The 12,670-nt window shown below is 46.6% G+C and overlaps 1 protein-coding gene across 1 annotated transcript in view; it reads left to right on the top strand.

Annotated features, from left to right (window-relative positions):
- Sox102f (transcription factor Sox102F) overlaps window positions 1-12,670 on the top strand; it is a 120,943-nt gene that overhangs the window by 56,435 nt on the left and 51,838 nt on the right. Inside the window, exon 3 of the mRNA XM_076322978.1 lies at window positions 4,338-4,557. Coding sequence (XP_076179093.1) covers window positions 4,338-4,557 — 220 coding nt within the window. The remainder of the gene's footprint in view (window positions 1-4,337; window positions 4,558-12,670) is intronic.

The following is a 12,670-nucleotide window of genomic DNA, read 5'->3' as shown; positions in this document are numbered from 1 at the left end:
ACAAGGATCGATGCAGGGATAATATTTTTCGAACGGTGGACGAACAATCGAGTTCAACGTTCGTCGATTCTTTCGGTGAAAAACGTAACACACGAACAACGAGTACGTTCGGTTTCCACTCGGACGGTTACGATTCCGTGGAATCGGTTCGAAGGTTAATCTCGGACGCGATCTATCGTTTTTCTTGGGGTTATCTCCGATAGAAAAAAAGAACGAAAATAGCGAGGAAAGAGGAGAAAATAGATAAAAAGATCCCCCGTAGATTCGTTGATGCACGCCCCAGATTGGAAGCAAAGGCCCGCGCAAAGCGAAATGCAATTTACGAAGGTACACCGTTTCCACAAATAGAGTCGCACGCGGAATTAAAACTGGCGCGTCGCTTTTAAAAACGCGCGCATTATTATTACACGCTCTACTTTTGATACTTATATCTGGTTGCCAACTTCCACCATGCGTGGCACGCGTGTGCGGGCATTTAACGATATAAGCTGAGTACATACCGAAGATAAAAGTATCAATTTCATAATGAGCGTTCAACCGACCGTATGTTCGACCGAAGTTACGTTAACGCGGTGCGCGCGATAAAAACGAAAGAATAACGAGCGGATTAAAAATCGTCGGTTGCACGTGTCGCGGATTAAATTACGAGCTGTTGCACGATAATTGGACAAACGATCGCGCGGTGTTTTCGCGATTGTGCTCGTTCCGTTAACACCGGGAGAATATAAAGTTGATTCCGGTTGAAATTTCCTTTTCGCGGTTTCACCTTAGCTCGACAAATTTTAGAACGTTTCCACGGTCGGACGAGCCGACTTGTTTGCAGAGTGCCTTTGTATTTTATTGGACGAGCCGACTCGTCGTTTGCACAATGCCTTTGCATCTCATTAGACGCGTTAAAACCTCCTTTGGAAAATCGCGGCGAGTTAACTCGTTCGAAAATACTACCGTTTGGTGGAACGAGTCGAATCGTAAATTAAGAATACATATACTCGTTCGGTACGACGAATTACGATAATTGGACTCGTACAGAAGGAGTAAGTTAATTTGTTTTTCACTCTCACCGCGAGACCATCTCGACGATGTTCCTTCGGCTCCTTCGGTTCGTTCGTCGACTGTACCCGATTCTTAAAATCTTACATAGGAATTTTATATTATTAGAAAAAAAAATGTTACAATTTTAAACGTTTAGTTACCTAAGAAATAAAAGACAAATACTGAAAGCAAAGGAAGAACAACTACGTAGAAAGTAGAGTAGAATCGCAAGTATTTCTTATAAGAATTGTACCGTACTAGTATCGAAGATACGTCGTATTCGTCAAGCAGGAGACGGGTCCATTTGTTTTCGACTCCGTTGCGCGAGAGTGTTTCTTTTCGGGGAATTATCCATTTAACGGGTCAAGGGTATACACGATGGGTTTATCGACGAAATCAACGTGTTTCTTTATCGTCCATTGAACGAGTCCCTAGCCTATTTTTAACACCGCGACTGACCGAAAATAGAGTAAGTTGTAAAATTGGAGTGATAAAAGAAGCAGCGAGCGGCAACCGTTTATTTTTGGCTCGCCGGAAAGCTAAATCCTCCGAATGTCTTTGCCGGGAGATGATAATAGTAACAGAATGAGCCTTTTGTTGCCCGATACTGAGGTCAACAGGCGCGAATAGAATCTTGTAGCCGCCCACCGAGCGTTATTATCGCCTGAAAGAAAGCCACGCACAGCAAGGGTCTTTCATGAGCGTGTAAGGATAAAAGACGTTCCTCGATAAGTAACGGTTTCACGATGCACGATTTTTGTTCACCGACGGTGAGCCGCAAGAAACGTGCACACTGTAACGTCTAATTAAATTCCCGTGCACAATGCGGAATTCATTTCTAGCCGGCCCACTCACTGGCTGTACACTCCTCTTTCTCTCTCTCTCTCTCTTCGTTTGCAACTTTCGAGCAACCTTGTCGCGCACGGAATTATTATTCTCGAACGACCGTTGCAACGCGTAGAGTTTCGAGCAATCTCGAAGCAGAGGTTAAGAGAAGGGTTAAGAGATAGCAACCCTCGTGAACCTAACGCAATAAAGGATCACAACGGTCTGACAACAATTTACACCGTCGATTGTAGAACTTTCGTTGCTAACGATCGTACACTCTCTCTGGAAATCATCTACATCTGTTTGTGCTTCCTTACCCTTCGTTCGAATAAGTTACGACTTATAAAAGTAACGTTTAAGGATTATAATTCGAGAAATTTTCACACTCGATAAAATATAGATATTCGAGAAACATTTAACAGGATTAAGTACGCGACAATACTTTTCCACGTGATGTAGTAGCTTTTAATTGGAATACCTCGATAAAAGTTACCAGGATCGAGTCCACTGGAAGACTTTTAACGAGTACGCTAAGAGATCTTATTACAGAAATTGATTTCTTTTATTTGTACAGCAGTGGAATGCACGTAAACAGTGAGGGGATAGTTGGCGAACTATTACCGAGATAAAAAGGCGGACTTTTAACGAGGAACTCGAGAGTTTTCAACGTAAAATCTTTAAAACTGTACCTCGATCGATCGAAATCACTTTTGCGCCGAATATTGGGTAGGCAATGGACCGGAATATCTCACGATGACTCTTCAATGGTAAATGGAAACTGTGGAACGTTAAGTTTTTGTACGTGGCTTCGTTTTCGGAATAATCTGTTCCGAAGTTTCACAGCGTGCTCGTAAGCGTATTCGTGCTTGTACGCTCGAGCAAGTCGAAAGGCTCTTTTAATACGCGGTTTCTCTCTGAAGTCTCTAGCTCCGCTCCACAAACCCTCCAATGTCTTCCAAAAACTCTAGGCTCTCACGACACACTGACCACCCTCGAGAAGTCCACGAGTGCGCATATTCACAGTCCCTGCTGAACCATTCTGACGTGTACACCCTTTTCCGGAATCCTCGGGTTCAAACATCTCGACTCCCTAAATACCCTCGCGTGTACGGTACAATCGGTACCAAGGTAGAATCGAGCCGAACGTAGGTCAGGTACACCCTACATAGCGAAAATCGTGCAACTCGTCTCGATTATCCCCTTGATGAATATTTTTATCTCGAATTATTGAATTCGGATAGTTTATTGGGCTTCGAATCGAGATACACATAACACAAAAGTATAGCCTCTGCTGACATCATAATATACAAGATACGTACTTCACCCTATACAATAATAATAACGATACTAATCTTTCTCCAAGTCGATAAAATTTTCCAATGCAACCTTCGAAGAAAATTTTTACAGAACGTCATTTTTAGTCCACCCTAATAAACATCATTAATTTTCATATGAAATTTATCTCGAAATCGTCGATCGGTAGACTAAACTCCCATAGACGAGTATTTCGAAAACTTCCCCAATGAAATTACACTCACGACTAATCAAAATTCAATTCTCTCCAGAAGATCGTTCGATCCTTCCGTACAACTAGCGGTTAACTTTCGCAAACGATCTCCAACATTAGTCGTCCCGGTGCCGGAAGTGATGCCACGCGCGATCTTTAAAATTCGACAGTCCCTTTAACGGTGACCCTGTAACGCCATAAGAAACGCGCCCGTACGCGCCCCGCGGAAACGTATATTGCCCCAGATTCCTCGCGGCGTTCTTTCAAGGCCCCTCCCCCACCCCGCGTCGTTCTCGTCCTTAGTCTCGTCCTTCACGGGCCGTGCGGTTTGGTGGGGGTACGGGGCATCGCGGTGGCTGGCCACGGTACAATGCGTCCCTCGTATCACTTATTCGTGGTCCATTTTCCTCGACATAAAAGAGAAACGGAGTGAGCTCTCGGTGCCGGGTAGACCAGGAGGGCACTTTGGGGGAGAGAAATCCGCAGGGGTGGGGTAACGGTGCGCGAGCGCGAAGCGGGCGACCATACGACGAACGGAGAGAGGGAAAGGTTGCCAGAGCGAGAACACCCCATCACGGGAGCAAACACTCGGTGCTGCCGTGATTGCACGGCCGCGACCCTATCTATTATTCACCTGGCTACCAGCCCTGTGCGAGCTGACGGACCCACCACGGTTCCATTCGCCGGAAGCTCTTGCTCGCGCGCGACGAGCCCCCCGCACGCCCCAACCCGATACCTACCTACCTACCTACCTCTACGACCCACTGGAGTTGCCCCCTACCAACGTTCCAACCCCCCGCCGCTGTGTGTGTTCGCTGGAAATGACGGGGCACGATGACCGACCGGTAGCCTCCTCCGCAACCACTGGTTTCGCTATCTGTACACACTCGGTTTAAACCCTCCCAGCCCCCTTGTCGCGCACGGCTAAGGAAACGTAATTGACCGTGGGATACGATGATCTGCGTTCCAGCGGAGGCGTCGCCAGCGTGCCGAACAGCGTGGCGCCTTCACCACCGGCCTCCGGAAGGATGCAGAACACGGAAGGACAGGTACAGCAGGACGGAGCCTCGGCCCTCCACAGGGTCCTCTGCGCGGAAAGCTTCGCGGAGAAGGAACGAAGGCTCTCCGAGATGATACTGCAGCTGCAGCTGCTCAGGGAACAATTGCTGCAACAGCAGGATCAGTCGAAGGTAGGATTTTATGGTTTATTTTTCTTTTTTTATTTTGATCTTCTAGGGTACGTTTTTAACGAGAAGTAGGTTTTAGTTAGATTCTGGAGTTGGTGTTAAGGAGGAGAGTTTTAGATTTGAGTTGCATTCGGCGAAGGGCGATACCACTCGTGTGGGATTTTATTTATAATTGAGGAGGAGAGTTTTGTAGAGATTTTTAGGTTCAAGTTGCGCGAGAGAACAGAACGATGAACTTTGCGTGGGATTTTATTAATAATAGGGGAGGAGTTTTTTGTAGGGATTTTTATATTTAAGTTGTGCACGGTAAGGGAACACGGTGACGAAACTCTGCGAGGTTTGAAATGTTTAAAATAGAGAAGAAAAGAAGTTGGTTTTGTGTCGGGAGGCGTTCTTAGAACAGTAGGAAAGGAAATAATTTTAAACGAGGTCATCTCAAGCTCGTGTAAATAGGGTAGGACGGAGACAACGAGAATAGAAAAGTATTCAAGTTTTGGTCAATGACGTTATTCCTTTTCTTCGCGTTATTAATATACACTTTTTTGTTCCGTTGTTCATCGTTGAGAAAGAAGAGACCGTTTTGTACGGGCTTGTTTGTGTTACCGTTTCGACTCTTATAATAGTGGAATTTAATTCCATTATAGTTGATACCAAAAGAAAACCTACAATAAAAGCGAAGACATCGTGGCAACGTTTGTACGAATTAAATCGTAACGGAGAGCCTGTATAAAACCTTCTTGTTGGGTATTATTATTGTTATTACTATCGCGTAATATAGTATCTCTTGAAATCGGAGAATTCGAGGAATTACCATTTTACCGAGCGTTCGCTCGAGCGTGTTCTAAGGGCACGGCGTTAAACGAGGTTAAGTTAACCGGGTTCTTAGTATACTGTGTAAAATGAACACCGTCGACCACTTGAAGCACACCGAAGTGGTTTTTCATCCTTTGCAAAATGATTTCTTACGTTTACACCAAGAAATTATAGCGAACCCGCAACGACGTATATTTATCGAAGGAGAGATGTTCACGGTACTATAAAAACAACAAATTTCTTTGGCAGGCTGTTTTCACCCCTGTAACCATTCATTACTCTCCTCAAAATAGTCACATTATCATCGTCCTCGTTCAAAGTACATTTTTGCAATGTTTCAAATTTTCTCGACACAGGATTCTCGAAATTTCTTCATCAAAATTTATACTCACCACCCCCTCACAGATAGTCACATTATCGTCACCATAGCTCGAATTTCCAAATTTCCCTAACAACGTCACCTTACACTCACAACCCCTTCTAAAAATATTTACAATAGCGTCACCATCGATGTTAGTCGTCACCGTCGTTCGTACCTTAAAAATTTCAAATTCTGCGAACCCTCAGCTCTTTAAAATTCCTCTTCGAACATCACTCTCTCCGATTTGCACGCAAACGAAATTTAACCCGCGCGAGAATCGCAAGTTTCGATGCGGGGTAATGTTTTCCGCGCGGTTCGTAGCGAGTGACGTTCGCGGCAGACGTAATCGCAAGTGGTGGGGAGGAGAAGCGGAAGTCCGATTCCTCTGGACTCGTCGATGGCAACGACACCCATCGGATTGCGTGACTGGTTCGCACGGTTCGGGGGAAACGTTTTGCGCGGGTCATGGATCCTGACGAGGTGAACGTTTAATGCAGTCTACCTGGGTGGAATTATTTTTGGCCGATCGAGGCCAGCAGAGAAATTGATTGTCTGGGACGCCGCGGTTGGCAAACCTAATATCACCGATACAAAATGCAAACACCGCGCGTAGAACCGGCCACGGTTAACGACAGTCGCGTACACGCGAGATTTATCGATCGGCGGAGACGTTCTAAATGCATGTACCGGCAGATTCGAATCCACCGAGATCAGAGAGGGGCTATCAATAGCCGATAATTTGTCTCCTGCCCGTTAAGACGGCCGTTCCACGACTCGTTCGCGTTCTGTTATGACATTTATTTTAGCCACGTCGGGGGTGGGGACCACCGACCGTTAATCTTCCGTCGATCGATCCCACTTCCAGCGTACGATTTGACTAATGCGTCCACGTACGCGTACAAACACCCCCGGTTTACACGACACCGCGATATCGTTCCCGGTTTTATTATTCGCGCTGGCACGGAAGCAATTGGAAAAAGAAACGATAAACGCGTTCCTCGCGGTTGCTTTATACATCGAAAAAGTCACTGACTCGATTTCACCGCCGTGGCGAGGTTATCGTAGCAATTAAACGGACTATCGTGTGCACAATTAGTTCTTAATTAGCACCGTGTACTGTTTCGCTAAACGCGTTGATTTGGTCGAAACGAGGGAAAAGACGCGAGTCTACTTACGTAGTAGGTAATGAAAGAAACCGAGCGATATGGATCGGGTACTGTCTTTAACGCAAAGTGAGCGATTCTACCGGGTGGTTCGAAATCGAAGGTGTGGAATCGACGTTAATAAACCTAGCACGTAATTTGTGAAATTATTCCGTGCTTAATTTACGAGGAACTCGGTGCATTGAAATAAATATTTTTTCATCGATTAAACGCCAAGTGGGATCGAACGATGGGCGTTCATCGCAAAGGTCTTAATTAACGAACATTGTTCTTCTTCGTTCGATCTGTACGCGTACTCGGGTGTGTAAAATATTCGTATAGAAACAAAAAATCTATCCAACGTTTTTACACGGAAGCTGGTATCGAGAATGAAAAGAAAGAAAAAATTTCGCATCGTCCAAATTTGAACCCACAATCGTACGCACCGTAAAACGATACGGTTCCGTGTAGAGAAAAAATAGTGGTTTTAAAATTCCTCTCTTAAAAAATAAATTCACAGGAAAAATGTACCCCCCCTGAATTCCTTCGAGCTTGTCCAATAACACTTTTTAACGTCGCCAATATTTTTCGAGATACTCTCTCTCTGGTCGTGTTTGAAGCGCCTCGCCCGTTATATCGCACTCGTCGCACGGACAAGGGAAAATCTGTTACGAGAGACCTCGCTGCATCGATTCGAATACCAACAGCCGAATTCCACGCGTTTCCGTCGAACGCTCGAACAAGTTCGAGCAAACAGGCCCATTGCGGATTGGGAGCCGATTGAAAACACGTTTCGCGAGAGCAGCGAGCGGCGCACCGCAGGAAGTTATTATCCCGGGTAATAATTTCCACGCGCGTTATTTACGTAGGAACGGACACGCCGTTTTCCTCGAAGGCATGCGCCTCGGCGACCGAGCGTGTAACGCGCGAGATCTCTGAACCGCCGCGCGCATTCCGTCTCGATTCGAGCCCGCGAGTGAGGCTTCGATACGCGAACGCCTCAAGCCACGTTTCCACCGACGATTAATTAATCCACGCTCGATACAACGAGGAAGACGCGGAACACGCTTACACGATACGAGAACCGTGGATTTTTTACGACAGCAAGCTCGAAAGAAATGATTCGAACGCGTTTCGAACCACGTATGTGGAAACGTGGCTTTAGATCGGGATGAAATAATCCCTAGATGAAACTAGAGACGTTTCACGGACACTGCGGCATCGATTCTTATTTACTCGGTGTAGGAATTTGATTCTTCAACCGACGCATTAAGCCACACTTCCACTTATTCGATTCGTTGCGCGGAATATACTCGAAACATTGACGAAGGCACAACGAATGCTTAAAATATCCTAAATTGGGCATGGTTCAAGGATAGCGTGTACCTAAGTGGATGACAATTTTTTCTATTGTCTCACACACGTGGAAGTGTGGCTTTATGCTCTAGTGGGAATGGGGCATTATGCTTTTCACTCAGGAGATATCCCACGAACACACTTACCCCAATTCTCCTGGAACTCGTACAAAAATTCAATTATTTCTATAAAAATGCGTTTCAATTGTGCTTCATGTCGCTCTAGTGGGAACGGGGCATTACGTTCTCACTCGGGAAGACATCCCATGAACACATTTACCCGAATTCTCCTGGAACTAGTACAAAAAGTCAATTATTTCTATAAAAATGCGTTTCAATTGTGCTTCACGTCGCTCTAGTGAGAACGGGGCATTATGCCTCTCATTTGGCGAGACATCCCATGAACCACGAACACATTTACCCAAATTCTCCTGGATCTCGTCCAAAAATTCGATCGTTCCTACAAAGATGCGTTCGTTCCTCTAAAAATGCATTTCGATAGTGGTCCAGGTCGCTCCGGTGCGATCGGGGCGTTACGTTCATCGCTCAGGAGACATCCCACGAACACATTTACCCGAATTCTCCTGGAACTAGTACAAAAAGTCAATTATTTCTATAAAAATGCGTTTCAATTGTGCTTCACGTCGCTCTAGTGAGAACGGGGCATTATGCCTCTCATTTGGCGAGACATCCCATGAACCACGAACACATTTACCCAAATTCTCCTGGATCTCGTCCAAAAATTCGATCGTTCCTACAAAGATGCGTTCGTTCCTCTAAAAATGCATTTCGATAGTGGTCCAGGTCGCTCCGGTGCGATCGGGGCGTTACGTTCATCGCTCAGGAGACATCCCACGAACACATTTACCCCAATTCTCCTGGAACTAGTACAAAAAGTCAATTATTTCTATAAAAATGCGTTTCAATTATGCTTCACGTCGCTCTAGTGAGAACGGGGCATTATGCCTCTCATTTGGCGAGACATCCCATGAACCACGAACACATTTACCCAAATTCTCCTGGATCTCGTCCAAAAATTCGATCGTTCCTACAAAGATGCGTTCGTTCCTCTAAAAATGCATTTCGATAGTGGTCCAGGTCGCTCCGGTGCGATCGGGGCGTTACGTTCATCGCTCGGGGAGACGTCCCGCGGACAATGCGACGCCGATCCGAATCAACGTCCCCGGGGCGATGCTATCGGCGGGTATCGCGATGACTGGATGGTTCGCGCGACCTCGAAAAGCCGTGGGTCATCGCGTGGAAGCGAAACGGCACCGTAGTTGGATGGAATCGACGGAGACCCCGGAGAAAACCTGTCTGCCCGCAAAAATGCGGGCGCGTGCAGATAATGCCCGGCGTATTACCGTTATTATGCCGGTCGTTTACGTGCTGCGGAGACGATGCGTTCGCCTTCCCTGATATCCCGCTAAATTCGCCCCGCGGCGGGATTCTACGAACGCGTTTAAGCAAACACGCTCGCTCAGGTGGGTCCACGGTGGGAGAGCTCGCGCGTTCGTACCTCGGGACACCCGAGTGATCGACGGCACCGTCAACTTGTTGATGGATTTTCAATTAACGTATCGAGAAACCAAGCCCCCCCGGGTGAAAGATCGCGATTCGAGAGACGCTTCGTCTTTAATTATTCCACGGTAGACCGAATTCCAATGTCCCCCGAAGCGTAGAGGCGTATCGTGGATCGAGAGTCAGTCCGGTGATGCTCGATCGAAACGAGTGGTTCATTTTACGAGAAATTAACGCGAGGATTATTTCCAATTGGAAACGTCAGGATGAATACGAGAGTTGGAATAAAGTTTTTGATAAATTCGTAGTATGTCGAGTAAAAAATAGAACGAGGTGGATTCTTTGGTGGTCGAACTTCATCGGTGAAGAAATTCCGCGATCTCTTTAGGAGAACGAAATTATCAGCGAAGAGTGCGCAAACGAGTAAAGGGGTACAAGTGGAACCAATCGAAATTGACAGAGAAGTAGGAACGTATGAATAACATAATTGAGAATGTATTATATAAATAGCTATGTATTAGTTTGTCGGTCAAGGTTGCTCGGGACAACCAATGGAAATATTATATATATACAATTTCTATTATTATACGTCGTAAATATCCGAAACAAAAAATACTAGACATTCTACTGGTTCTAATCTTAGAAGTATTACGGTACGAGAGCGCGTTAAATAGTTTTTGTTGGACGTGTTACAGAGGTTTGTTCTGTACGAGATTTGCAGGGTGTTTTTAAAGTAATGGTTGAAACATTGAGAGGAAGAAAAAGAAAAAAAAAGAAATTCAAATATGGGTTTAGAAACTTCTCGTGTTCGAAGTACAGTGTATTTGAGTTTCTGCGAGCTTGCACGTCGGTGTAAGAAAATACGTCTGGTATCGAATAAGAATTATCGAGGTAGGTCACGGTGGACTAATTATATGCCCGCCTTTATCGCTCGATTTGTCACTTGAAATTAATAGAGCATTCTAACTCGATGAAAAATGCCGAAGAATTATGAGTACGCGTTCAACGTGTGTGCAATACGATTAGAAACATGCCATATATTTTCATACGCGTCAGACGAACGTCGATACGACACATAAATCCCTGTACGGTTAGCGACGGTACCATTTTGAGGTTAGGTTCTAATAACAACTAGCTACACCTAGTATCTTGCGCGTTTTTCTTCATTTTTTTCAAATTCATACGCCTATTCCTTTACACCCGAGTATCAATGTCGTAGAATAAGGATATTAATAAATCGATGAAATTTTAAACGCACTTTCAAATTCCTTGTGCAATTACAGCTACTGGGGAGGAAATGATAACCAATCAGTTGTTAGGGCAAAATTCGAACAACCGATGTTTATATCGAAAATACTGTTACCTACTACGTTCACGTTGAAGTGACAGTTAAAATAGTGATCGAACACTCATAATTAAAGTACCCAATGGTACAACATGGTCGCAAGATAGAGAGACGTCGTGGATCAATATCTGTTTCAATTTTTGTCTATTTGGAAACGCATAATTCGTCCCGAGAGAGATTCTTCGAATTAAGCTACCCGGGGCATTGAAAAATTCTCGCTCAAAGTCTCGTAAACGTAACGTCTGGCTACGAACTACCACCACTTCTGAAGGATATCCCGTGCAAAGCGAAACCGCTGCAAGGTCTACAAAGAATGCCCCTGAGCGGTGCCCACAATGCGAGTCTTCGCTGATAAAGTGCATTTCCACGATAGCAATGTTACCAGAAAAACCCGAACAGTAGCCTAAAGGCGCGCAAACGAAATAGGGCGCTCGAAGTACCGCAAATGATACAAATGAAAAGACTCTTTTCCTAGAAAGAAGTGTGTAACAACACTTCCTCCCAGAGACACCAACCAAGCAAACATCTATCGATCGTTGCCTCTCACGTCTGAAAGTCCCATCTCGCGTCCGATCGATACCGAAACAATCCTAAAAAAAATTCCCATCCTCGCCCTCGAATCACCTCCGATGTACGGACATCGTTGTCCGATCGAAAGAATCCAGGCTGCCTCGAAAGCGGAGTGTTCTTCGTGGAACGCAGGGGGTGCTCCGTTTGGAAGAGCCTCGGTCTTCGGAGAGCTGGTCGCGGGGGCGGCGAGCGTGTTCGGTGGCTCGTGTGCCGGTGCGTCGAAGGGTGGAGAACGTTTTCTCGTCGGCCATTTCATCGGCCACGAGTGAAAACGCGTTTGTCGGCGGCGGTGGCGTTGGCGGTGGCGGTGGCGGCGGCGGCGACGGTGGCGTTTGCGCGGGTGGTAGGGGGCTGCCGGTTCGCGTAGTCGGCCGACGTTAAAACGGAAGTGCGACCGCGAGGGAAAGGAGAGGGTCCGTGGCGAGCGGGTAAGCGCGGAAAAGGAAGCCGCGAGCGAGAGAGACGGAACGAACGTAGGAGGAAGGCGGTAGTCTCAGCGTTCTCCTCCTCTCGGGTCCCGGAGGGCGTATAGTAATGTTCGAGTCGGCGGACTCGGGGTCGAGTGGGGATCTCCCTCTCCGTCCGGTCCCCCCTCTCGCTCTCACCCCGAGTCTCTCCCCCTATTTCTCTTTCCCTCTTTCACCTTTCCACCTGTTATGCGACTCCGTGCCATGCTGCATCGGCACAGGTGTGCCCGCCGCGAACGACCCGGCTCGAATGCACACACTTCCTCAGGGAGGGGGAGGGGTGCCGGAGGAGGACCGACGAGGGAGAGGAGGGGGTGGGGGCGCTAGACGCCTAACCTCTTCTTTCCTCGGCCGGTGCACGCGCGCTCCTTTCTCTACCCTCCCGTTTTCTCTCCCTCGCTCTCCTTCCTTTCTTCCTTCCTTCCTTGCTCGCATCCTCCCTCTCTCCACTCTGTCTCTCTCTCTCTCTCTCTCTCTCTCTCTCTCTCTCTCTCTCTCTCTCTCTCTCTCTCTCTCTCTCTCTCTCTCTCTCTCTCTCTCTC

The sequence above is a fragment of the Ptiloglossa arizonensis genome, chromosome 11 (assembly GCF_051014685.1).
Source record: "Ptiloglossa arizonensis isolate GNS036 chromosome 11, iyPtiAriz1_principal, whole genome shotgun sequence".
Lineage (NCBI taxonomy): Eukaryota > Metazoa > Arthropoda > Insecta > Hymenoptera > Colletidae > Ptiloglossa > Ptiloglossa arizonensis.
Note: the sequence above shows the minus strand (reverse complement) of the source record. Positions and strands in the feature narration are given on the sequence as shown.